Source organism: Daktulosphaira vitifoliae, unplaced genomic scaffold (assembly GCF_025091365.1).
Source record: "Daktulosphaira vitifoliae isolate Bord-2020 unplaced genomic scaffold, ASM2509136v1 Scaffold_3, whole genome shotgun sequence".
Lineage (NCBI taxonomy): Eukaryota > Metazoa > Arthropoda > Insecta > Hemiptera > Phylloxeridae > Daktulosphaira > Daktulosphaira vitifoliae.
In genome coordinates this window covers 39619585-39642956 of record NW_026099574.1, presented here as the reverse complement: position 1 = coordinate 39642956, position 23372 = coordinate 39619585, and the positions used below count along the sequence as shown (strand labels likewise).

The 23372-nt window shown below is 26.6% G+C and overlaps 3 protein-coding genes across 4 annotated transcripts; 2 read left to right on the top strand and 1 right to left on the bottom strand.

The window, feature by feature from the left end:
* The first annotated feature begins 6823 nt into the window (after window positions 1-6823).
* On the top strand, window positions 6824-8867 carry LOC126900480 (U6 snRNA phosphodiesterase 1). Its single transcript, XM_050676216.1, has 5 exons — window positions 6824-7015; window positions 7083-7243; window positions 7303-7468; window positions 8210-8366; window positions 8425-8867. Exons 1-5 carry the CDS (start codon window positions 6972-6974, stop codon window positions 8590-8592), a joined length of 696 nt encoding a protein of 231 aa, XP_050532173.1. The 5' UTR covers window positions 6824-6971; the 3' UTR covers window positions 8593-8867.
* A 186-nt stretch (window positions 8868-9053) lies between these two features.
* Window positions 9054-10324, bottom strand: LOC126900482 (nuclear envelope phosphatase-regulatory subunit 1-like). 2 transcript variants are annotated; one of them, XM_050676217.1, is made up of 4 exons: window positions 10147-10324; window positions 9605-9676; window positions 9405-9539; window positions 9054-9336 (listed from the first exon to the last, which is right to left on the bottom strand). In XM_050676217.1, the coding sequence occupies exons 1-4, from the start codon at window positions 10172-10174 to the stop codon at window positions 9188-9190; spliced, it is 384 nt and encodes a 127-aa protein (XP_050532174.1). In that variant the 5' UTR covers window positions 10175-10324; the 3' UTR covers window positions 9054-9187. The 2 variants fall into 2 exon arrangements, with proteins under 2 accessions (XP_050532174.1, XP_050532175.1); XM_050676218.1 differs by having other exon boundaries at window positions 10125-10264.
* A 91-nt stretch (window positions 10325-10415) lies between these two features.
* LOC126900479 (ruvB-like 2) lies at window positions 10416-16419 on the top strand. The gene is made up of 11 exons (XM_050676215.1): window positions 10416-10622; window positions 10761-10874; window positions 10932-11052; window positions 12292-12442; window positions 12507-12669; window positions 12742-12851; window positions 13147-13265; window positions 13428-13540; window positions 13609-13829; window positions 15282-15535; window positions 16221-16419. The coding sequence occupies exons 1-11, from the start codon at window positions 10617-10619 to the stop codon at window positions 16280-16282; spliced, it is 1434 nt and encodes a 477-aa protein (XP_050532172.1). The 5' UTR covers window positions 10416-10616; the 3' UTR covers window positions 16283-16419.
* Window positions 16420-23372: the final 6953 nt, after the last annotated feature.

The following is a 23372-nucleotide window of genomic DNA, read 5'->3' as shown; positions in this document are numbered from 1 at the left end:
TATATAATCTGTAAGTAAAATCATTAAATAATAGTTAAAAGTATTCCACTACTACATGTCAGGTGTGTATTACATTTAAATATATTCTTCTTCTTAATTTTCCTCGCCTTTATCCCAACTACTTGGGGTCGGCCACCCTTATTCTAAACTTCCACTTGACACGATCTCCCACATCGCACGATGTGTGCGTAGAGTGGTTGTCCTCTATCGCATCAATAATCATCCAAGTTTATTTTCTCTCATCTTATCCACGATTGAAGCTACACATAAACTCCCTCTTATATGTTCGTTCCTTATCCTATTTTTTCTAGTCACTCCCATCATCCATCAAACATTCTCATTTCTGCTCACCCATTCTATGCTTTTCTTGTCAACCGCCCAACACTCTGAGCCATACATTATAGCTGATCTCGCTACAGTTGTGTAGAACTTACTTTTCAATCCCATTGGAATTTTCTTATCGCATAACACACATCAGTCGTCCTCATATCGCATTCAATAACATCTCTCCATCTAATTTTTAGTCTTCCTCTATTTCTTAACTTTTTTAACATTAAAATATATTTAAATGAATAAATATAGAATAATTTAGACACTATTATGGGAAAAGTACTGTCATTAAATCAAAACTTTATAGAAAAATGAAAAATCATCTTGCATGAACTTATGATGAGCGTCCTATTGTTTTCAACTATTTTTATAGAAATAGTTTTATTTTGCCAAGGGACTTAAAGAGTATGTGTTTCCTAGGCTGTCCGTAAAAAAAAACAAAAAATAATTTTTTTTTGAATGGTTTTGAATAATCAGTTAATAATAATACAAAAATATGTATAAATATATGTTTATTTAATCTTAAACATTATGACCATCTACTAAGACCATACACAAACACAAAATATTAACTAATGACGACAATGTACATAAATGTTAGTGTGATGTTCTTGTCTAACGATGAAAATAGTACCAAATATATTACTTAAAAAAAAATAATTAATTTTTTTACTAGTTAAGGAACCCGATATGATACGGACCATACGTAAAACTAATCCCTCGGTGGCAACTCAAGAAGAATCTAAAAAAAAACTCTGTCTTGGATAATGATAAAAATGACGAGTCTTTGTTGCCTATAAGTCAATTAGAGGCCATAAAAGATCAAATCGCTATGAACTTACTCTCCTATAAATTCTATTCAAATGCCAAAAACATTACAAGTTCGGTTACTTCGTCGTGTTCTTCACGTTATGTCAAAGCGAAAGCTGAGCTTCCATAGAATAAAGCGAAATTCATGTCTACGATCCCTGTTAAAATTCCAAGTAGTAAAGTTTTTAATGGTCAGTCAGAACATAGAAGTTATTTAACAGCTGGCGTTTACAATATGGACACCTCTATGGCATCATCAAATCAGAACAATACAAACAAGAAATTTGTGTCTAGAATAACCACAAGAATCAAAGTTTCAAAAGATAAAAAAAATGGTAATAATTCAATTATTTTTATGATGTTATTCATAAATAAAACAAAGTTAAAAAATAATATTTTAATTTTTAGGGAAAAGTTCATTGAAGGTTATAGATCTATTCTTGAACACTGACAATACATCCAATAGGCGTAGTAGATTAAACAACTGTACTTCATTACAATCCAGAGTTAATCATCTCAATGCCGAACCCTTCATCAAAAAAAGAATCTCATATTTTTGAAATTAATGACACAGAAGGATAACTTTAACAATTGCTGTTGTTATAATATTATGCAACTACAGCCTGAAACTCTTGATTAAATCGTCTCTGTTTGAAAAAAAAATGCTACAATATTAAAAACCAGGCTTAAAGATTTTATTTTCAAAAATAATGTTAATAAAAATTTGTTTTTCATTGTTATGTTTGTATTTATAAGTATATTATGATTATAAAACAAATTTATACTGTATTTATAAATAAAGATTCGTGTTACATAATGTAGAACATATTCTTTTCTTCTTCTTCTTTGGCTTTTTACAGGCCTTTAAGGCCAATTGCCGCAACAATATATTGATTCATTATTCTCTATCTTTTGCCTTTTCTTCTGCATTCTTAATCCCAGCATCTTCAGGTCTTCTTTAATTTTATTCGAGGAAAAAGAAGAAGAAGAATTTTTTTCCTCTCTTTCAGCAAGATATCTGCTGTATTTTTTAGATCGTTATCTGTTTCGGCTAATAAGACTATATCGCGTAAGCAACTGCTGTTAGATGTTAATTATCTTTTATTTCTATACCCTTGGCTTGGAACATTACTACCCTCATAACTGATTCTATGGCGATGTTGAACAGTGCAGTTGATAAAGCATTTCCTTGTTTGAGACCAGTTATTACATGAAACTCCTCAGATAATTCTCCACCAAAACTAATTTTATTTTTTGAATTATATATGCACGCTTTTATTAATCTGGTTAACTTAGCTGGTATTCCTAACTGGCCCATGACTTCCCATAATTTTTCTCTGTTGTTTGAGTTATACATTGCTTTTGAAATCAATAAACAGTAGACGTATATCTTTATCGAATTCGTGACTCTTCTCAACAACTTGTTTTACTAAGTGTATTTGATCTATTGTTAATTTCCCTAACATAAAACCAGTTTGGTATTCTCCAATTATTGCTTTTTATATAAGAGTTGATTTGATAAGGATTTTTGTCCTGATTAAACATTCTAAAATCAAATTTTTAGTATGTCCATAATACTATATATAGTGGATTGACAATGCCGCAGTTAATAATTAACATTTTACAGTTATAACAGTAGTAACACAGTGCATTATATGTAACATGCTACTAAGGGTGATAGCCCTCTCTTGTGTGTTAGAGAGTCAAAGATGATTCTTGGCTAGATCAATGATGGGTATTATGATTAGTTTACACCAGAGATCATACACCACCAATGATAAAATCGCAAAAAACATCTCGTGGGCACTTTGGGGATCGAACCCAAGACCCCATACGCCGAAACATACGTTTTTACCTTCAAGCCAGACCAAGCCCATGTCAATATATTAAGTGTATATAAAATAAATATTCTGTCAACATAAAATCAGTGTTTTTATTGTATTTCATTAATAATCAAAACACTAAAGACGTAATGATACGTACTTTAATTTGTATACGCATAATATTACTAAAATCTACTCACTATTTTGTGAGTAGATCTCGTCTTCCAACCTTTAAATTGTTCTCAAAATGTCGAATAAAAATTACATAAATATATATAATATTTATTAATCTAATATACAAGATTAATAAATAATACTATAAAATATTTTATTAATGAGTTAGTTAATGAGGAAATCACAAAAAAACCTTTACAATATGCGTCATGGGTTATACGCGTTCAAATAATTATGGTGAAATTATGCAAAGTAAATATTTATTTTCACTATTAATCACTAGGCATATTTATCATTAAAAAAAAACAGCTGTTTAATTCAGCCATTTGTTAGTACAAAAATGTTTAAACGTTAAAGACGTGTTAACGCTAGGGTAAGTTTTAAATTGTTTAAAATGTAAAAAAAATATAATTATTCTGGTGGATAAATATATGTCATCGTTGTGTCATGTTTTCTCCCGAGTTGGTGTGGATTTTGCGGGACCTATGATCATGAAGGAACATAGATTAAGAAAGGCGAGGGAGTACAAAGTATACGTGGCAGTATTTATTTGTTTTACAGTAAAAGCTAATACATCTGGAATATGTGTCGGATCTATCCACAGAAGCCTTTTTGGCGGCTTTACATCGTGATACGAGTATATACTCAAGTGCCGTGCACACGAAACTAAAATAACGTAGACGACACAGTTCGGGGTTATTTTGAAAGGCGTCGAGCCGTTTATTAGAATAATATTGTAAAGATGTACGAAACCAAAAATAATATTAATACAGAAGATTTCACAATATGAAGCAAAGGACGACGGTACGTTTTGTGGTGTCACAAAGATAACTGACTTCACGTATTATTGCGGCGGGGTATTCGACGCTAGGCATTTGTTGGACTTTACACCACGACGATAACGCGTGTGTGTAACGGTCCGGTTTACAGTCAAGCGGTGGCTGAGAAGGAGCTGATACGACCGCGGGGTGTCAACGTGTGACAACGTCGTGGCCGTGTCAATCGGTTTGTGGCCCGTCGGGGTTTGTCTACTGATTTATATTCTGATTGTGGAACAAACTTTGTTGGAAGTTCTAACTACTTTCGTAATCTACTTAGCAAGCATGATTGTCAAAATAAATTAATCGCCAGTCTACAATGTAACTGGCACTTCAACCCGCCAAGCGCACCTCATTTTGGGGGCCTATGGGAAGCCGCGGTCCGCTCCGCAAAATCTATAATGATACGAATTATTGAAAATCAAGTTTTAACCCTGGAGGAATTTTGTACTGTATTATGCCGAGTGGAGGCTATTCTGAATTCGCGTCCCTTAGTTCCTCTTTCTTCTGATCCTGCTGAAAGTGACTGCCTCACGCCAGGACATTTTTTAATTGGCCGCCCACTGCTTTCTCTCCCAGAAAATGATATACCGGAAACGGAGCGACCCATTATTAGCAGATGGAAACTAATTAATCAAATTTCCCAGTCATTCTGGCGGCGCTGGCGAGATGATTACTTACACACTCTGCAAACCCGCAACCGCTGGACAAAAACTGCGCCTAACATCAATGTCAATGACGTAGTCGTTATCAAGGATGCGCAGTTACCACCCTTAAAATGGCGTACTGCTAGAGTACAAGAAGTTATTCCAGGAGCGGATGGGGTGGTCCGTGTTGTACGTCTTCGTACTAGCGATGGAACGTTAATGCGGCCTGTAGTTAAAATAGTCAAGTTACCTACTTCGTAAATAAAATTTTTTTTTTTTCTATTCTGTATTATTATATATATTGTATTAATTATTAACATATTTATTTATTTAAGTATATTTATACGTTATGTTTAGGTATTGCATCATGTACATTAAAAAAAAAAAAAAAAAAAAAGGGAAAAATCACGGGGGAGAGTAAATATATATTAATTAGTTAGGTGTTTTATTACAATAAAGGATGTGATCGGTGGCTTCCTGCACTTGTAATTAAATTTAAAAAAAAAAAAATGTTTTATCTTAAAATATAGATTTGTTTACATTTTTTTTTGTTGTATTTACGTTATTGATCTAATATGAACAAAGTTTATTGGTGGTTATATATATTGCCATGTATTTATTTATTTTTTTTTTTATATTTATACCATTGTCACCGTTTTATACATTTGTTATCAGTATTAATTGTGTTTGTTATACAGATTCTTTTATATTTTATATTGTTGTTGTTATCTGTTATGAGTTGTCCACTCATGCCATCAAGCTCTGTAAAGCTCTGTAATGCTCTGTACCTTTCATAGATCAATTATCTCAGCTTCAATTGTAAGACGTGGTCGTCTTCCAAGGGGGAGGATGTTCAAAAGTTATGTGTGTAGCCGGTCCAGTTCCAAATAGCTAGAAATCGCATTACCCCTCTCCATGTAATGACGACAATCGTGTCCGGCACTTCCGGCACCTTGCGGGCACTACGTCGGTGTACGCGATTGAAGTCGTACCGCATCTCTTGAGTCTGATGACTCGTGGCCAGTGAGCTGGCGTGTTTTTAATTTGTTTCATTGTTTTTTGGTTGGTATTGGCCTGTTTAGGTGACAACCAACACTTAATATTACCAGTTACGTGCTATTACTCGAGTGCTCAACGGAAATAGAGCAGCGGAGGTTGACATTCCATACGCAAAAGGAACAATTACTTTGGGAAGCGTTTTGGCAGTCGATTCAACGTTAATTGCACTATGGATAGCTGATGGCTGGGTGATGTTTCGTTTTTGTTTGTTTTTTTTTACTATTATTATTCTAATGTTAATATATTGATATATTGAATATTTATTAGTTTATATATATATATATATATGTATAATAAAGTTACTGTTTGGAATTGATATTATACGATTGTCAAGTAAAACCCCCCGATCCGTCATTTATGTTAAGATAATTAACTTAACGTTAAAAGTATAAAGTAGTGAAATAATTTACTCTGGGAAATGTAAGGTTCATTTCAATATATTTTTACATTACTCTCTAAACTTTTTTAACATGTAATTAATTTTAATAATTTCGCTATGAATAATATAGCGAACATCAGGAAATAAATACTCATCTATTTATAATATCTAATCTATTTTGTACATGCTAGCATAGTTTGTATAAAAAACCAATTATTTTAATAATTAATCACTCAAGCATACTGTATGTCTATGTCAAATCCAATACGAGCTCAAAAAATATTAAGGATTTGAATTATAACGTACCCTATATTAAGCTTGAAAATTTTTCCCTCTGATAATGGTGCAGATATATTGAGGATCCATTAAAGTAATTACTCTCTAATCAGCAATTTATTATTATCTAATAATAATAATATAAAATTTATGAATGTGTTAAAGCTTTCATGGATTGTCTTGTTGCTTGAAGTGATTAAGGATTTATCTATATTTAAATCCACTTCAAGCATTATAAAATTTGTTTAGACTAAACAAATCTCCTATACTAAAAAAAATACACCTCATGATATTTGATATAATAAAATGTCTCTATAAAAAATTTCTCTTAGAACTGCTGAACATTTATTCAGACTTGATTTGCTAGAAATATATTTTTGATGTCAAGAAATAAGTTATTAACTAAATTAAAAATAGTGTATCTTTGCATTTTTTAAATAAAATTATATTTCAATTTTAAGAACCACTTGTTTTTATCAACTTTTATTATCAGTATAGTTGTTATTATTCAAACAGTTTCCATTGAAATTAACTTAATAATAGTAAACCCTATGATTTCAGGAATTTATATTTAAGAATTCCATGAAAAATAATAAATTTTTTTATGGCGACATGAATTTGATTTTTACTTTAACCAAATCTTGAATGTCGTATTATGGATTTAATTCAAAATTATGGAGAAAGTGATGATGAGCAAGAGTAATTAATGCATTGTATATTATAATATTCAACATATTGAAGTTCATAATTTTCCTAAATATTTTAGCAATGTTCAAGCCAAATTACCTATCCCTAATACTATTATTTCAATGTTTGATGGCCAACAGTTTCATCCAAAACCAACAAATAATCCAACTGCACATCAAGGACGTACTAGATTGTTTGAACATGAACGTGGTAATTGGGCTACTTATATTTATATACCTTGTAAGTTTATTTAGAAATAAAATATTTTATAATATTATTTAATGCTGTATTATTTTTAGGTCCAGAAATGGAATTAGTAGAAATTGTCCAAGAAAAGTTAAGTGAATGTGGTTTAGAAATTATTGGTAACCCACATGTTAGTCTTACGCGTACCATTATTTTACAGTTCCATTGGATTAATCAATTTATAAATGATATTAAGTCAAATCTTAAATCTATTGAAAAGTAATTAAATGTATTATTAGTACCAGTTAAGGAAAACATTTAGGTTTTAATTAGTATATTTATTCTGTTATTATAGTTGGATTTGTCGCACTAGATTTAAAAATTTCAAATTCTATCATTAGAATTTGTTTAAATTAAATATGTTTTTTAATAGTTTTTAACAAATTTTCAAAAAATACAGTTATCTTAATAAAATAATCTTAAAATACAGACATCTTCATTATTTCATATTATTCAGATTGCACATTTATTGGCTCCTTTTTTACTGGCACCATTTTTAAATTAGATATAGTGCCTTTCGCAGTTAAAGAAAAATGTTAATTTTGATAAAAAATTTGACTAATTAAAAAAAAAAAGCTATTTTAATTAATTACCTAACCCTACCCTTTGTTTAAAAAATAGTTAAAAACTATATTCCTATCTAATTAATTTCACACATTATCCTACATTTGGAAATTTAAAAAAAAGAAAAATGTTATATAGATATGAAACAACTTTAAATAATACATTTACAACTTTTAATCTAATTAAAATATAACAATTTTTTTACCCTATTTTATTAGTATGAACTACATTGAAAATTTATTATTAAAATTTTTTCTATTTCATAAAATATAATTTCTTGTTTATATTTTTTTGAAGTTTTCAAGGTAGCCATATAGTACACTAGTTTTAAAGAAAAATTACAGCAGAATAATTTTCCTCCTATTAAATGATAAGAATTTTTTTTTTATTTTTTAGATTTACTATTTCTTTAGGTAAATTGGAAGTATTTTGTAATGATAACTGTAGTCGAACATTTGTTGGTTTTATAGCTCAACCTCAAGATTTGTTATTACAATGTGTACAACAACTTGATAAAGTTTTATTAGGTTATGATTTACCAATTTATTATAAAGTAAATATATAACTTTTTATTTAAAATATATGTATGACTAACAATAGTTTTTTTACAGAATCCAAAATTTCATTTAAGTGTAGCATGGTGTTTAGGGGATCAATCTAGTAGTTTACAAACTAAATTAAAATCACTAGTTTTTGAATTTGATGTCTGTAGCATGTTAAGAGTTGAAAAGTTAATTTGTAAAACAGGAAATAAAAATTATAGCTTTGATCTCGTTTAATTTATGTTAGTTTTCATATTGTTACCGTGACAATAAAATGTGTAATTTCTTGTTAAATCCTAGTTAATGATAGTCATTATCAGATTTGAGTTTCAACATTTAAATGAGTTGCTTACATCTTAGACTTCATTTTAGATATCTATTTTATGCGACAATTTAACAAAAAAATTTGAGGTCTAAGGCCTAAGACTCTTGGATTTAATATGTATTTGTTCATTATAATATTTTTTCCGATGTAAAATCTGAATTATTTTATCCAGATAAGTATTACAAAAACCCATTTATTATATAAAAAGACCTTTTTATTATGTTATACTTTAGTAAATTTTTTGCTTTCTTCGTAAATTTTTATAAAAAAATTTGAGAGATTTTGTGATAAAATTGATTTATAAACCAATGAACGAAATAAGTATTTTCTAAACGTCATTTTGGGTAGAATGGAATATCAAATAGTACAATGATGAATAAGTAATTTCATTATGTAATACATTTATACTATACAGTTCCAAAAAAAAAATCAATATTTTAGATAGTTGTTTAAATGAGATAAACAGAAATAAATAATACAAAAAAAAAAATTATTAAAAACACATTTTTAAGTATTTTGTTGTGGTCGTGGTCGTAGTATTAATTTACCAGAATCATCACAAGACATATTGAAATCAGCAAGAACTTGTCTAGCTCTAGATGTAACTATAGTTGTAGCTATTACTTTTTTGTGAATTCCAGTTAAAAGTAAAATCACTAAAAATAAAAATATAAGATAAATTACTATATCGATGAACAATTTTTTGAATATTAAATGTTCTTACTTAGCATAACTGATGACATGGTAAATAATAAATGATTGTATAAAGATTGAACAAAAGATACTTTTGCTGTTTGGGGATCTGTAAGCCAGTAATAAGCTCCTATAGATGCACATATGGTTGAAAAGGCTAAAATGGCTGCAAATGAAACAAAAATATTCGTACTATTGAAATAATTAAAATTGTAACAAAATGTCTCTTACTTCGCCATCGGTTAGTTATTGGTTTAATAGAAGCTATTACTTCAGTTAATCTTCTCTCAAAAGCTTTAAGATCTATGAAAAATGTATACAATGTTACAGTTAATAAACAGCAGTAACCTTTCAAATTAATCGTACTAAAATTCATATAATAAAAAAAAAAGTTCTTTTTAATAAGACTAATAATTATTGCTAATAACTATTGATATAATTCAATTAATTAAAATTAGTAATTAATTTTAAAATTTTATTGACAAGAATATATATTTTAATATCTTTCTATAAAATAAATAGTTATATAATTTATGTTGATTTTTGGTGTTTTTTACAATTTTAAACAAGAAAATTTGTCTTTATTAATAATATAACTTAACATAATGAAAAGAAATTAATATATTTATTACTTAATATTAAAAAAAAAAATTTTTTTTTAATAAAAGTATAAAATATTTTTACAATTCTTTAAAAATAATAATAAATTGTTATTTAAGCTGAGTTAAAGGATTAGTAAATTAATAATAACTTTTGTATCGAAGATTATTTACCATCACAGGCAGTCTGTTCGAATGACATGTTAATATTCAGTCTTAATTTTAGTTATCTGATAAAATAAAGTTATTGGTATTAATGTAAACCTTTAACTACAATCTGATAGTTTTAATTAAAAAAAAACTTTAATTCTAATTATTTACAATTTTTTTGAAATACTTTTTATATGATAATAAAATATACAAATTATATTGACTATCATAAAATTTCTGATAACGTATCTGCCATAACTGTTTCGAACTTCAACAGAATCCTCCATGTGAAATTTTGGTTATGTTCATAATACTGTAAACAATCATCATAACTGACTCCAATTCCGCCTTTCAAAGTTGAATGTGATCTTGATTGATCAATAATCTGTGTGTATTTAGTTGCTTCAAATTATGTCATTATATTGTACAATTGCCGTTCAAAAATTTTTGTGTTGGACATAATATAATTTTGATTGAATATAAATCCTGCAAAAATGTCTGTAAGTAATAATTATTTTATTAATATATAAAATAAGTTAACAAAATTAATTTCATACAATGAAAATGTAATGTCTTGTATTAATTAATTAATATACTGTATAAAATTATTGTATATTTATTGAACTTATTTTTTGCAGGCTGCTGCTATAGCTAAAGTACAGGAAGTGCGAGAAATTTCTCGTGTAGAAAGGATTGGGGCACATTCTCATATTCGTGGTCTTGGGCTAGACGATAATAGGGAACCAAGAAATGTCTGAGTCAATATATAGTTGTTAAAATTTTCGTTTTTCAATTGGTAATTTTTATAGGTTTCACAAGGATTAGTTGGTCAACTAAAAGCCCGTAAGGCTATGGGTGTTGTTTTAGATATGATCAAAGAAGAAAAAATTGCTGGAAGATCTGTTTTATTAGCTGGTGAACCTGGAACAGGTAAAGTATTCATTTGAACCATTTTTTTATTACATACCTATAAGTTATTAAACTAAATAATAATTGTTACATTATATACATAATATTAGAATTTACTATTATTGCAATACAAGGTGATTGATTTACAATGCTCATACAATATCTTTGAAAGTATAAAACATATCATTTTTTTTTTTCAGAAGTTAATCATCCTTAAAAAGAATAAAGGGATGGTAAGACCAAATACTTTTTTTGAAAATTTACTCAAAAAAAAATATAATATATTTTATACTTTTACAGATATTGCATGAAGTATAATTAATCAATCACACTGTATTTATGATAAAGATACATCTAAATTATTTTTTTTATCATCTAATTATTGCAAAATTATAATTTTGATATAAAATGAAATATAATTGTGGAGTTATAATTATACTTTATAGAGTTTTTAGTAAGGAATCAGGTCAATTATTACAATTAATAAGAATAGTAGAAACCCATTTTCTTACTTACTGAACATCCCTATATATTAAAAGTTATATAAAAATAATACAAAAGCAAACCATTTTTTTTATATTAATTAAATNGAGCGCCTAAAATTCGATTTCAGACCACTGTGCGACGGCGGCGGACACTCTTTCCGATTTTTGACGCCTTATAAATAACATACATTTTTTCACGATACATTTATTATTATTTTTTTTTTTTATTATTTTTTAAGCTTCAANTTTAACATTTTTTTTTTTTAAGCTTCAACTTCTAAGGTTATTAGCTTGAACAAAATTAAATTATTTGGTTACATATAATATTATACAATAGTATTTCTTAAACTAGTTTTGCATAACATTTTTTTATCAAGTACTATTCCACAAATCAAGAAACAATGAGTTATAATGTTTTTCTTTTATAAATTTATTTTCTATATAAAATATATTTTCATTATAAATGAAGTATTGAAATATTAAAGGTATCAAGTCCAAAAATAATCAAATGTTCATCTTTTTTGTTTTATATAAAAAATGTAATAAATATAAATCTTAATAACCTGATGAAAAAAACTAAACAAAACTTTTAGATTAAAATAGGAATGATGTTGGAACTAATAGATGTTTATCATAAGTCTATTTGTTTATATAATTGTTTTTTTCCTTTTCCTGAAAATTAATTTTTGAGACTTAGTACCTTCTTCATGATGTCATACCAATCATCTTAATTCTTAATGTTTTATACATTTACAGTATTTTTAAAACTTTTTAGGTAAAACTGCAATTGCCATGGCATTAGCTCAGGCTCTAGGCTCTGATACTCCATTTACATGTATGTCAGGATCAGAAATTTATAGTTTAGAAATGAGTAAAACTGAAGCACTAACTCAAGCTATCCGTAAATCAATAGGTGTACGAATAAAGTAAATATATTATTTGTATTTTATAGTATACTAAATTTTATTTAAAAATAAACTTATATTTTAGAGAAGAGAGTGAAATCATTGAAGGTGAAGTAGTAGAATTCCAAATAGAAAGGCCTGTGACTGGAACAGGATCTAAAGTAGGAAAATTGACTATGAGAACAACAGATATGGAAACAGTTTACGATCTCGGGAATAAAATGATAGAAGCTTTATTAAAAGAAAAAGTGATTTAATTATTATTGATTTTTTGTGAAACAATAATAATTAAATATATTTTACATTTTCAATCATTTAAGGTTTTGGCTGGTGATGTTGTTACTATTGATGTTGCTAGTGGTAAAGTCAATAAAATTGGACGTTCATTCACCAGATCTAGAGATTATGATGCATCTGGACCACAAACTAGGTAATTTGTATGCTATATATTTTCATATTATTTATATACTAAACTTTTTTTTAGAAGTCATTTTTTTGTCACCAAAATAGTAATGTAATTCTTAAAATAAATATTAATTCTAGTAAATTAATTAAATTTTGATAATTTCAATATTGTTAAAAGTTTATTCTTTAAAAGTTCATTAATTCTACAGCAATAACTAAATTTTTTTTGTAAAATTATAAATATTAACATAAGTAGTTTTGCCATGAAGCCTGATATAGTTTAATTTAGAGTTTTGTAATTAACTTCTCTATTTTTTAAGATTTGTACAGTGCCCTGAAGGAGAACTCCAGAAACGAAAAGAAGTTGTACATACAGTAACATTGCATGAAATTGATGTCATAAATTCTAGAACTCATGGATTTTTAGCCTTGTTCTCAGGTATTATTTCTAACATTAATTATTATTATGTAAAAATTGGTGATAAATTGTTAGTATAGATCAATTAAAAGGTGAACTTATATTTAAGAAATAAAACATTATATTATATTATTATTAACTATTAAAATTCATTTGAAAAATTGTTGCTTATGATATTGATAGGTGATACTGGAGAAATTAAATCTGAAGTAAGAGATCAAATAAATTGCAAAGTTAGTGAATGGCGAGAAGAGGGTAAAGCTGAATTGTTGGCAGGTGTTCTTTTTATTGATGAAGTAATTTATTTTCAAACTACATAATATATCAAGATTATTTAATTTTATGATATGTTTTTTTTTTGTAGGTACACATGCTAGACATTGAGTGCTTTTCATTTTTAAATAGAGCTCTTGAAAATGAGATTGCTCCAATTGTTATTACAGCTACAAATCGAGGAGTAACTAATATTCGGGGAACTAATTATAAATCACCTCACGGTGTACCACTAGATTTGCTTGATCGTATGGTTATTATAATGACACAGCCATATTCAGAATCAGAACTAGAACAGATATTAAAAATTAGGTGTGTTTTTATAATTGATTTTTAATTAGTAATATCAAAAGTTTTTTAGTTTATTTTAACTTAAAGATATTTTGATTTTAATGACATATACAGAGAGTTGATTTATTGTTGACCACTAAATTTCTCGTTCAATAATAATAATTTTGAAGAAAAAAAATGTTTTACTTTGTTTAGTGTTATTTATTTCTCAATTTTAAAGTAGTTAAATATTTTTTAGGTTTATCCTATATAAATATAGGAAATTTATTTATTTTTAATAGGAACATACATATTTTAATAGATTAAATATTTGAAAATGATCAAACTAAGAAATTGATGAGTTGATAACACCTTTTGAACCAGTATTTTTTACTTAAAGTTGTTAACATTTTTAAAATGTAAACTAGAGGTAAGGTATGGGTTATGTTGTTTTTATAATTATAGATTTCTCTACTGCGCTAATCCTTCCACCTTAAATTTAAAAATATTTAACTACTAGTTCAAAAGTTTTTATTATCAACGAGTAATTTGCTTAGTTGAATAATTTTATATTACATAAGATAGTTAAATATATATGTTGCCATTGAAAAAAATAAGTTATTATATTAAGGATAAGAGTTGAACCTAAAAAGTATTTAATCATTTAAAAATCAAGAATAAAACACTTCTTAAATAATAAAAATAAATTTTTTTTTTTTCAAAATCATTATTTTTTTAGAATAAATATAGTAGTTAATAATACACCAATCATCCTATATATTTATATTAAAGACAAAGTAAGAATCTGTCAAGGTTTGCTTTTGAGTCTTTTCATAATGAAGTACTAAGGTGCCTAATGTTTGCAGATTATATATTATTGATTAAATAGAGTAATGTTTGTGAATAATAAACTTAAAGGGCAAAGAAAATTATTTAACAGTAATAGTTTAAGGGTTAGTAGGATTAAAATTGGGTACATTATGTTAAAATTTTGACTTAAATAAAAGGGTACAAAAAGCTAATTGAAATAAGTATGTAATGAAAATGAGTAGGCAATGTTGAAAGTTAATCTAAAAAATTAGATAATTAGAAAGTATCTAAGATCTGTACTACAGATGAATAAAGTATGTGAAATTATTATTATACATAGAATTAAGTACAGATATGCAAAGTAATAGAAGAGAAAAGATTATGTAAAATTAATAAAGAATATTTATGTATAAGAAAAGAGAGAAGAAAAATGGTTCTACATAAATGCATTTAACAAATAAATACATCTTCTCAGCACATCATATAAATTAAAGTTTTTTAATCAAATGAAAGATTACAATGCAAATCCCATATTTATCAATATAGAACCTCTGATAAATTCTTATGAAAAGTCATGGAAGGAAATAGAATTAATATATCTGTAAAATATTTGTAAAGATATATTTTAGTAAAATAAAATTTGGTTTTAAAAAAACTTGTATAACATGTTTTTTTTATTTAAAGAGCTGAAGAAGAAGATTGTGAGATTTCCAAAGATGCATTAGCTATTTTAGCCAAAATTAGCAAATCTACATCACTTAGGTATGGCATTCAATTGATTACTACAGCAAATTTGGTTTGTAGAAAGCGAAAGGCTACAGAAGTTACAATAGATGATGTAAAAAAAGTATACAGACTATTTTTAGATGAAGAACGTTCAACTCAGCTAATGAAAGAATACCAAAAAGAATATATGTTTGATCACTATGCTATGGGAGGTAAACATTTATTTATTAATTAATGGTTTCTAAAATTTGGTTATGTTATGAGGAGAGAAGAATCAGAAGCATTTATTTATAGAAATAAATGTTGAAGGAAGAAGAGGTAGAGGAATGAATGTGTTAAAACTTTCATGGATTGTCTTGTTGCTTGAAGTCCTTGAGGATATATCCATGTTTACAGTTCTGAAGATGGACTCTGCAATGAGTCCGAAACGTCAGAATTCAACTGTAAACATGGATATACCCTCAAGCACTTCGAGGTAGAGGAAGACAAAAAAGAGATGGAGGGATGCTATTGAATGGGATATGAGGACAGCTGATGTGAGCGTAGATGATGTGGGAGATTGTATCAAGTGGAAGTTTAGGATAAGGGTGGACGACCCCAAGTAGTTGGGACTAAGGGCGAAGAAGAAGAAAAATAATAGTTTCTAAATACATAATGTAACAAGATAAATATTGGCGTTTTCTAGTGCTTTGTTATTGTAACTATTTATCTTAAAACAATTTTTTTGTAGGGTTTTCATCGCTTCTTTATTTACCTTATATAGTGTTATTTATTAAGTATATTCTCCTCATTTTTTTGTAAACGTAAAATGTATAATTTTGTGTCACCTTTATGTGTAATAATTATTATAAAAATGATTTATTGCTAGTTTTAAATAATTGATTTTTAATTTTATAGACTCTGAAGATAATGAAAATGATGATACTGAAGTTATGGACGTTCAAAATAGCAGCTCTTAAGATTTATTTTGGTTATGTGAATTCTTATCATATTAAATACCACCTCATTTTTTATAAATCAAACCTTCAAATTTCAATGAATTAATAAAAGAATGTATTTTTTATGAACTTAAAAATAAAATAAAATTGTAATCATGTGTAATAATTTTTTTTTAATAGATATAAAAGTTGTACATTTATATACAAAAATATATAATCTCTTAAAACTATATAGGTCTAAAATCTATTTCAATAGTTATATTTTGACAAAAAGTTTTATTAAAAAAAGTAATGAACAAAAGTCAATTTTTACTTTTCTTTGTTTTTTAATAAACAATATAAGTAATTAATATCCGCTGTCATTTGCGTAAGTAGTTTTTCTATTTTAATTTAGTTAGATACGTATGTCTACAGGTAACAATATTTTGTTTTTATGTCTTCTTAAAACTAGTGTTAACTACTTACTTGTACCTTTTCTTATAAAAAATATCCATGTAGATATGTTGAATATAATTACCATAAAAATTAAGACAAGTGTCAAGTATTTTAATAAATTTACCATGAAAAATAAATAGTATTATATTTATAGTAAAGTATTGGTTTAATTATATAAAAATTTGTATTTTAAGGAAACTAAAATCGCATGAACTTCTAATTAATTTCTGTTAGACACATTTGATTCAGGTGAATATTTTTTTGACTATTTAATGCATATAAATAAATTTGAATGTATTTTTTAAATATTTTATTTTTCATCTACATTACTATTCAAGTATAAATACATTTCAATAATTAATGAAATGACTAAGAATAAACAATTTTAAAACTTTTTTTAAGTGAAATGTATTATTTAGAAATCTATTTGAATAAATTTTTTTTTTAATCATCAAAGAGATAATACTTGCATTTTTATATTTAAAAAATAGTTATCTTTAAGTTATATAGTTGTCTATAAGATAGTATCTGAACAAAATACTGTAATTTAGCCAATATTTCATTAGCATGAAGCACAACATTAAGTGTAACAAATTTATTTTTCTTAAACTATAGAAATTATAGTAGGTTAGATTTATGGTTTGGTAAGATAAAAATAAATAAATAAAAATTCAAATAATGGGCGATTCAATGATATCCACCCTCCCATAAATAATGATGCCTCCTACGTGTACAATTTTTGTTGGCTGTCAAGTTGTCAAAACATCCCTCTTATTTGTGCTTTTAGAAACATTTATATTATTGATAATAATTATATCAACATTAAAAACGCTTTAAAGATGTAACGTCACAAATTCGAAGGTGGACCGTTTATAATTTTTTGTTATGTCTACTTATTTATTTTATCGCGCAAACGAACCTTTTTCTGACACAGCTGTGTCAACCACTCATTATTTTGCCGCTGACCGCTAGGTAAGGCGACAAAAGAGAATAAATGTAATTAAAATCGAATTGCTTATCGGTATTGATCATATCTGATAGGTGTGACACCTCGCCTAGGTGGTGGCGACACTTGCCACCGTACCTAGTCGTTGTGCAAGTGGCAAACCACGTTGTAGTTGCAGGCCAATGGAAAGCCCACTTGCAAAATATATTTTATTTTTTGATTGTAAGTAAATTAAGATATTTAGCAAAATGAAATGTATTCAATCATTTATAATGCAATAAATTAAATCATATAAATTATTTTGTTACTAAATAATTGAAAAAATTGAGTAATTTATATTAATAAATTAAATGGATATAATTAAACAAATTTGTTGAAATACCTTATAATAGGGTGACATTACAATCACAATACAATTGTGATTGTAATGTCAATGATGATAATTTTATTGTTTAGGAAGTGGTGCCCTGAGTAGCGTCACCATTTTATCCTCATTTATATTGGTGATTTACGATTGTGCTACCAGGTGCATAACAGTTAAGCATAACTGATTTGATTCCGGACGTCGGACTCAATGAACACCACACCGACTAGTTAACACTAAAGCGTGTTACCAAGTGAGCGTATCATCGCCGTTTAAACAAAAAAATGTTTCGGCGTAGCGTCACTAGTGTTTCGTATCAAAAATGTGTTGGTATGCAATTCTGTGACGCTGGCAATATATGCTATTTATATGTCTCGGCATAAGTCATTGTAAAAATCAATTGGTTAGCGTAAAATTTAACTTCTAGAATTAGTTTGATAACAAAAAAAACGCATAAACGTAATCGGTCAGAAAGTCATGTAATTTAGAAGAAATAAACAAATCGAGAAACGGATAAAAATGAAAAAAAAAGAAAAACTAAATTGTTTATTATTAGTATGTAGTGGTTAGAAATGAAGTTTTAATAATTATTAAAGATTATCAGAATTTTGTCTATTGAATTATAAAACTGGTGATAATTTATGTTTCCGGTGTTATCAATTTATAATTCTTTCTATGCTAATAAGTCTTAGAAGGACTTATTTTGATAATTATTACATTTTACGGGGAACTTCGTGTGAAGGGAGACAAGACATATATTCTCATATTTCAAGAGATCAAAAAGTTACATGTATAATACATAGAAACGTATAGTTTATAACTTTTTTTGATATTCACTTAAAAATAAATAGCTAAATGACCATGAATGTTTATCAGTGGCTCCGCCATGAAATTTCCGATAAAATGATAAAAAAAAACCATATATGAAATGGATTTGGAATAAATTCCTCAAAAAAAAAAAAAACAAGCACATACTCGGGGTTTTAATTGGAGAAGCATTAACGATCAAAAAAAAAAAAAATTCTAAAATATGAAGTTTTGTAAATATTATTTACTATACACCCCTTCACAAAATTCGTGGTTTCACTTCATCCGTGCGTACTCGTAACACTCACAGATTTTTTTTTGTGTCTTTTACCACTTACTTACTTTAAGGGATATAGACCTAAATAAAAAAAAATAGTAATAAAATTATGTTAATACTATTAGCTTTGATGCGAACCTGAGAAGATATTGGTTTTACTATGATATATTTTTTTTTTTTGTATCTGTTACCACTTTTTCTCAGCTCTCACCGAACCGATTTCTTTCAACAATGCGTCAAAAAATCACAAATCGTATCTAGTCGAAGACATTACCCTCAAAAATTGAAAAAAATTTCTTTGTTCCCCGTAAATGAAGGAAATCTCCAAAAAATTTACAAATTTAAAAATCGCTAATTTTCCTCATTTTTTTCTTAAAACTGCCATAATTTTTTTAAAAATCAATAAAAAAAATTTTTTATAGATACATTAGGTATTTACCTATCATTTTGTATATTTTTTATTATAAATCTGACACTTTTACATATATCTTAAATTAAAGCTAATGTAATATTCTTAATTACGGAAAAAAAAAAATGTAAAATAATAAAAAAAATAGAACTTTATTTTGTTTTTATGGTGAAGTGGATATCAATCAAAGTTAATAAAAAATACTTCTATAACTTTTTGACCTTCAACTTTTATACACGTTTTCCATATAAGTAAAATCTGCTTTATAATTTCTCCATAAAAATTACAATACTAAATTATTAAATATCAATCTCATACTATATTTAATTGCTATAATAAATATTTATACATATACTACACTTATAAATTATAAAACTTGTAATCAGGATATAAATAAGGAAATAGGTGATCATATTGCGTTTGGAATAATCCACCTATTTTTTAAATTAACCACTATCTACAGATATGCATCAAAGCGTTTTTTATGATAGTAATTTTAACCACTGTCAGATTAAATCTATACTGGACCCAACTATGCCACGTCTCCACTGTGTTGGATTTTTTTAGAGTGTTATACGAATAGTTACAGTGAATTTTATTTACAATTAATTAGCTAAACCTGTGTTGATAAAAAAAAGTCATTTGACTTTTTCAGTGTTTTTCGGTAAAGAGTACTTCTTATAATTTTAATGGTATTTGAGTATTTTTGGCAGTCAGTAACGGATATGATAACATTATTTTAAGATAGATTACTAGCAGTTGAATTAACTTTTATATCTGTTGTATGTTTATATTGTATATTATATTTTTTAATACATGAAGATTAAAAAAAAAAACAACCTTTCTATTTTTGTTTTTTACGGAATTAAAATTACTGTGATTATTACAAATATACATGTCAAATACTTAAATTATTTTTTTTCGAAATAAACAATGCATTAGGTTATACATTTATCGCCATTCTTTGATTCAATCTTAATATTTAGTCTTAAAATAATTAAATAGAAATGTTTTTTTTTTTTTTGATAATTTTCTATGTTAAATAATCTGTTGTATTTGTACTACCGAAAGCGTTTTTTATACTAAAAACATTTTTTTAAGAACAATTAATTTTAAACTTACCATTATTTCTATAAATTTGTTTATAAAAATTGTGGGATTGGATAAACCATAATTTTTAGTAACAATTAATTAAGAGTTGTATCAGACAATATATTTGTAATTCCGCCTATGGGTAATGACATCCATGATCTTACAATTTAACCGTAGCAATAAAAAAGGGCAAATTTATCTTTATAAAAATAAAACTGTGATATGCATATGCATATGGTTAATAATATTTGTCCTTCTGTCTCCTCTTACACCACTACCAATAATATATTTTTTTCGCAAAAATATAATCGTTTTAACTGTTAGTAAATATTTTAATTTTTGGTTATTTTAAATAACATATTTTAGAAACTAATTATTATATCATTATTACACAAAATTAAAAAAATTCAATAAAAATACTGGAAAAATAATAGAACAACAGTAAATTTTTGGTGGGCTAAAAGCTTATAAATTAGTTAAATAAAGTACATTTATGAGGTGTAATTAATTGTCATCAATTTTTGTCCATTAATATTTCGAATCTCAGATCAGTATGAAACATAATTAAATTATATAATTATCATTTTTTGTACTATTACTACTATATGTGTGTATGTTTAAAAATTCTGTAATTTTAATAATTTACGACTAACAAAATGACTTTTTTCCTTCTTTTAGTTTAAAGTCGAAATTAGCAAAAATATTGTGAGTGCAAGAACCAATTGGCACCTCTATATGTGCTTCTATCAGTTCTATACTATTAAAAAAGAACAGATCTATCAGAAACTTTATTGGATGTTTTTTTATACAGCGATATTATCGAACTAAAAAAAAACCGATACTAATAAAACTGATATCAATTAAATCAGCTGATAATTAATATTGAATTCCACAGCTCTAATTATTATTAAATTTGATTGTTTCGGTAAAATTCGGACTATAATTTTTTTACTTAAAATTTGTGGCTGGGTTTTGTTTAATGTTATACTAGATGACATTTATTCATTTTAATTCTTAGATATTTTCTTCTACATAAATTTTATTATTTATTAATTTACATTTAAAGAAGTTATTTTCTAGAAAATTTAATTATCTAATATATTGAATAGAATTCAATTACAAATCATTTCTTCCAGTGTAGATGTTTTAACTTTACAATCAGATTTCTTAATAAAAGTAATGATCTTCAATTAGCACTCTTTGTTTTTTAACATTTATATGGTAATATATTGTGTAAGGAGAGTAGCAAAGAGGGTTACAAAAAATAATATTTTTAAAATTATATTGTAATTTTTATCTTCATAATAAAAACTTAGAGCAACCTTGAAATTAGTTTAGTTTCAATTAATATGGTTGATTAAATTATGTATTCTTAGAGCCTCATTTTTGAAAGGAAATAAGAATTTCAATTTTATTAAATTTAAAAACACCTGTTTAAATGGTAGATTTTTTTTATGTTGATTTCATAACACTATTTTTTTTATAGAAAATAAAGTACAATCAGCTAATACTTAATGAGTTATTGAATGTAATTCCTAGAGAAAAAATACACAATTCGTTTTATTATTACTGTTATTATAACATTGATTTAAAAAATTAATATCAGTTTAGTCACAAAAAATATTTTAGGATATGAGATATATTTCAATTTGTTAATTGTAGTGTCTCTATCTCTGAACTTCTGAAGTTTTCGCTGTAACATTTATTGACACGGCCACGGCTATATACAAATAGGAATTAATAAGATGAATGCAATTAAATAAGAAAATGTTAATTCATTTTTTTTTCGTTTTTTGAAATACAGAGTGATTCCCTTAACTATGCATCACTAAATATTTTTGAAAACATAAGAACTCATTATTACTTTTTATTGCAATAATAATGATTCTTTGTTGAGCTTTTCTACGAGAAATATTAAATTTATAATGTTATACCTAATGTCTTAAATTGTCATCAATTTTTTTTTATCAAATGCCAACCCTATTCTTTTTGTCATCATCGAATAAAAAAAAATATTTTTTTGTGTCTGGTACTAGTTTTTCTTAGGTCTCTCAAGACCGTATTTTTTCAAAGATACGTCAACCCGTATTTATTTTTTTATCAGTCTGAATATTATCTTTTTTGAACAAATTTATAGGTTTTTCTTTTTTGTACCCTTAGAACTTGTTAATGAAAAACTCAACAATTTAACGTACTATGAAAAATGTATAACTTCGTTTTTAATTGTTAAAAAAGTAATCATGGATAAAGCAACCCTTAACGTCGCCGATGTAGATCTCCGCCATATTTCCGGTAAAAAGGGGACAAGCGACATAATCATTGTAGACTCCACCCAGCGCAAATCCAATAAAGGTCCATTAGACAATACAAAGAGTAGTTGTTGCGATAAGTATTTCTATAGAATGTCAAAAAATAGTGTTTTCGGCTGTTAAAATTGTAGGTTTTTTCATTTAAAAACTTTTAACACACAACTATTATATGTAAAGCTAAACAATTATGATCATCGTTATAGATTTGCTGGTTATCGAAGTACGCGACAATATATTCAAATAGTATTAAGACTATATCTAAACTAACTGGATTCGTATTTTTATACGATGCACCTTGTATGAAAATTCAATAGAATCATCTGAAAATGTTTGATTGATAAATAATAATTATGCTGAATGTAAAAGTTCTATAATATTTAAAATTTAAATGGTTCATCTTCGCCGATTAGTACGTTTATATATAATAGTGATATGTACGTTTAGAGCGTAATCAATGTATATTTTCTATCTA

What these genes read in the sequence shown, in the direction of transcription:
- LOC126900480 (XM_050676216.1), top strand. Translation starts at nt 6,972, where the DNA reads ATGGATTTAATTCAAAATTATGGAGAAAGTGATGATGAGCAAGA. An exon ending in AATCTTAAATCTATTGAAAA is followed by an intron (nt 7,469 to 8,209) that starts GTAATTAAATGT and finishes TTTATTTTTTAG; the next exon opens with ATTTACTATTTCTTTAGGTA. An exon ending in ATTTACCAATTTATTATAAA is followed by an intron (nt 8,367 to 8,424) that starts GTAAATATATAA and finishes GTTTTTTTACAG; the next exon opens with AATCCAAAATTTCATTTAAG.
- LOC126900482 (XM_050676217.1), bottom strand. Translation starts at nt 10,174, where the DNA reads ATGTCATTCGAACAGACTGCCTGTGATG. An exon ending in CGAACAGACTGCCTGTGATG is followed by an intron (nt 9,677 to 10,146) that starts GTAAATAATCTT and finishes CATTTTTCATAG; the next exon opens with ATCTTAAAGCTTTTGAGAGA. An exon ending in AATAACTAACCGATGGCGAA is followed by an intron (nt 9,540 to 9,604) that starts GTAAGAGACATT and finishes TTTCATTTGCAG; the next exon opens with CCATTTTAGCCTTTTCAACC.
- LOC126900479 (XM_050676215.1), top strand. An exon ending in AAGCTTTATTAAAAGAAAAA is followed by an intron (nt 12,670 to 12,741) that starts GTGATTTAATTA and finishes CAATCATTTAAG; the next exon opens with GTTTTGGCTGGTGATGTTGT. An exon ending in GAACAGATATTAAAAATTAG is followed by an intron (nt 13,830 to 15,281) that starts GTGTGTTTTTAT and finishes TTTTATTTAAAG; the next exon opens with AGCTGAAGAAGAAGATTGTG.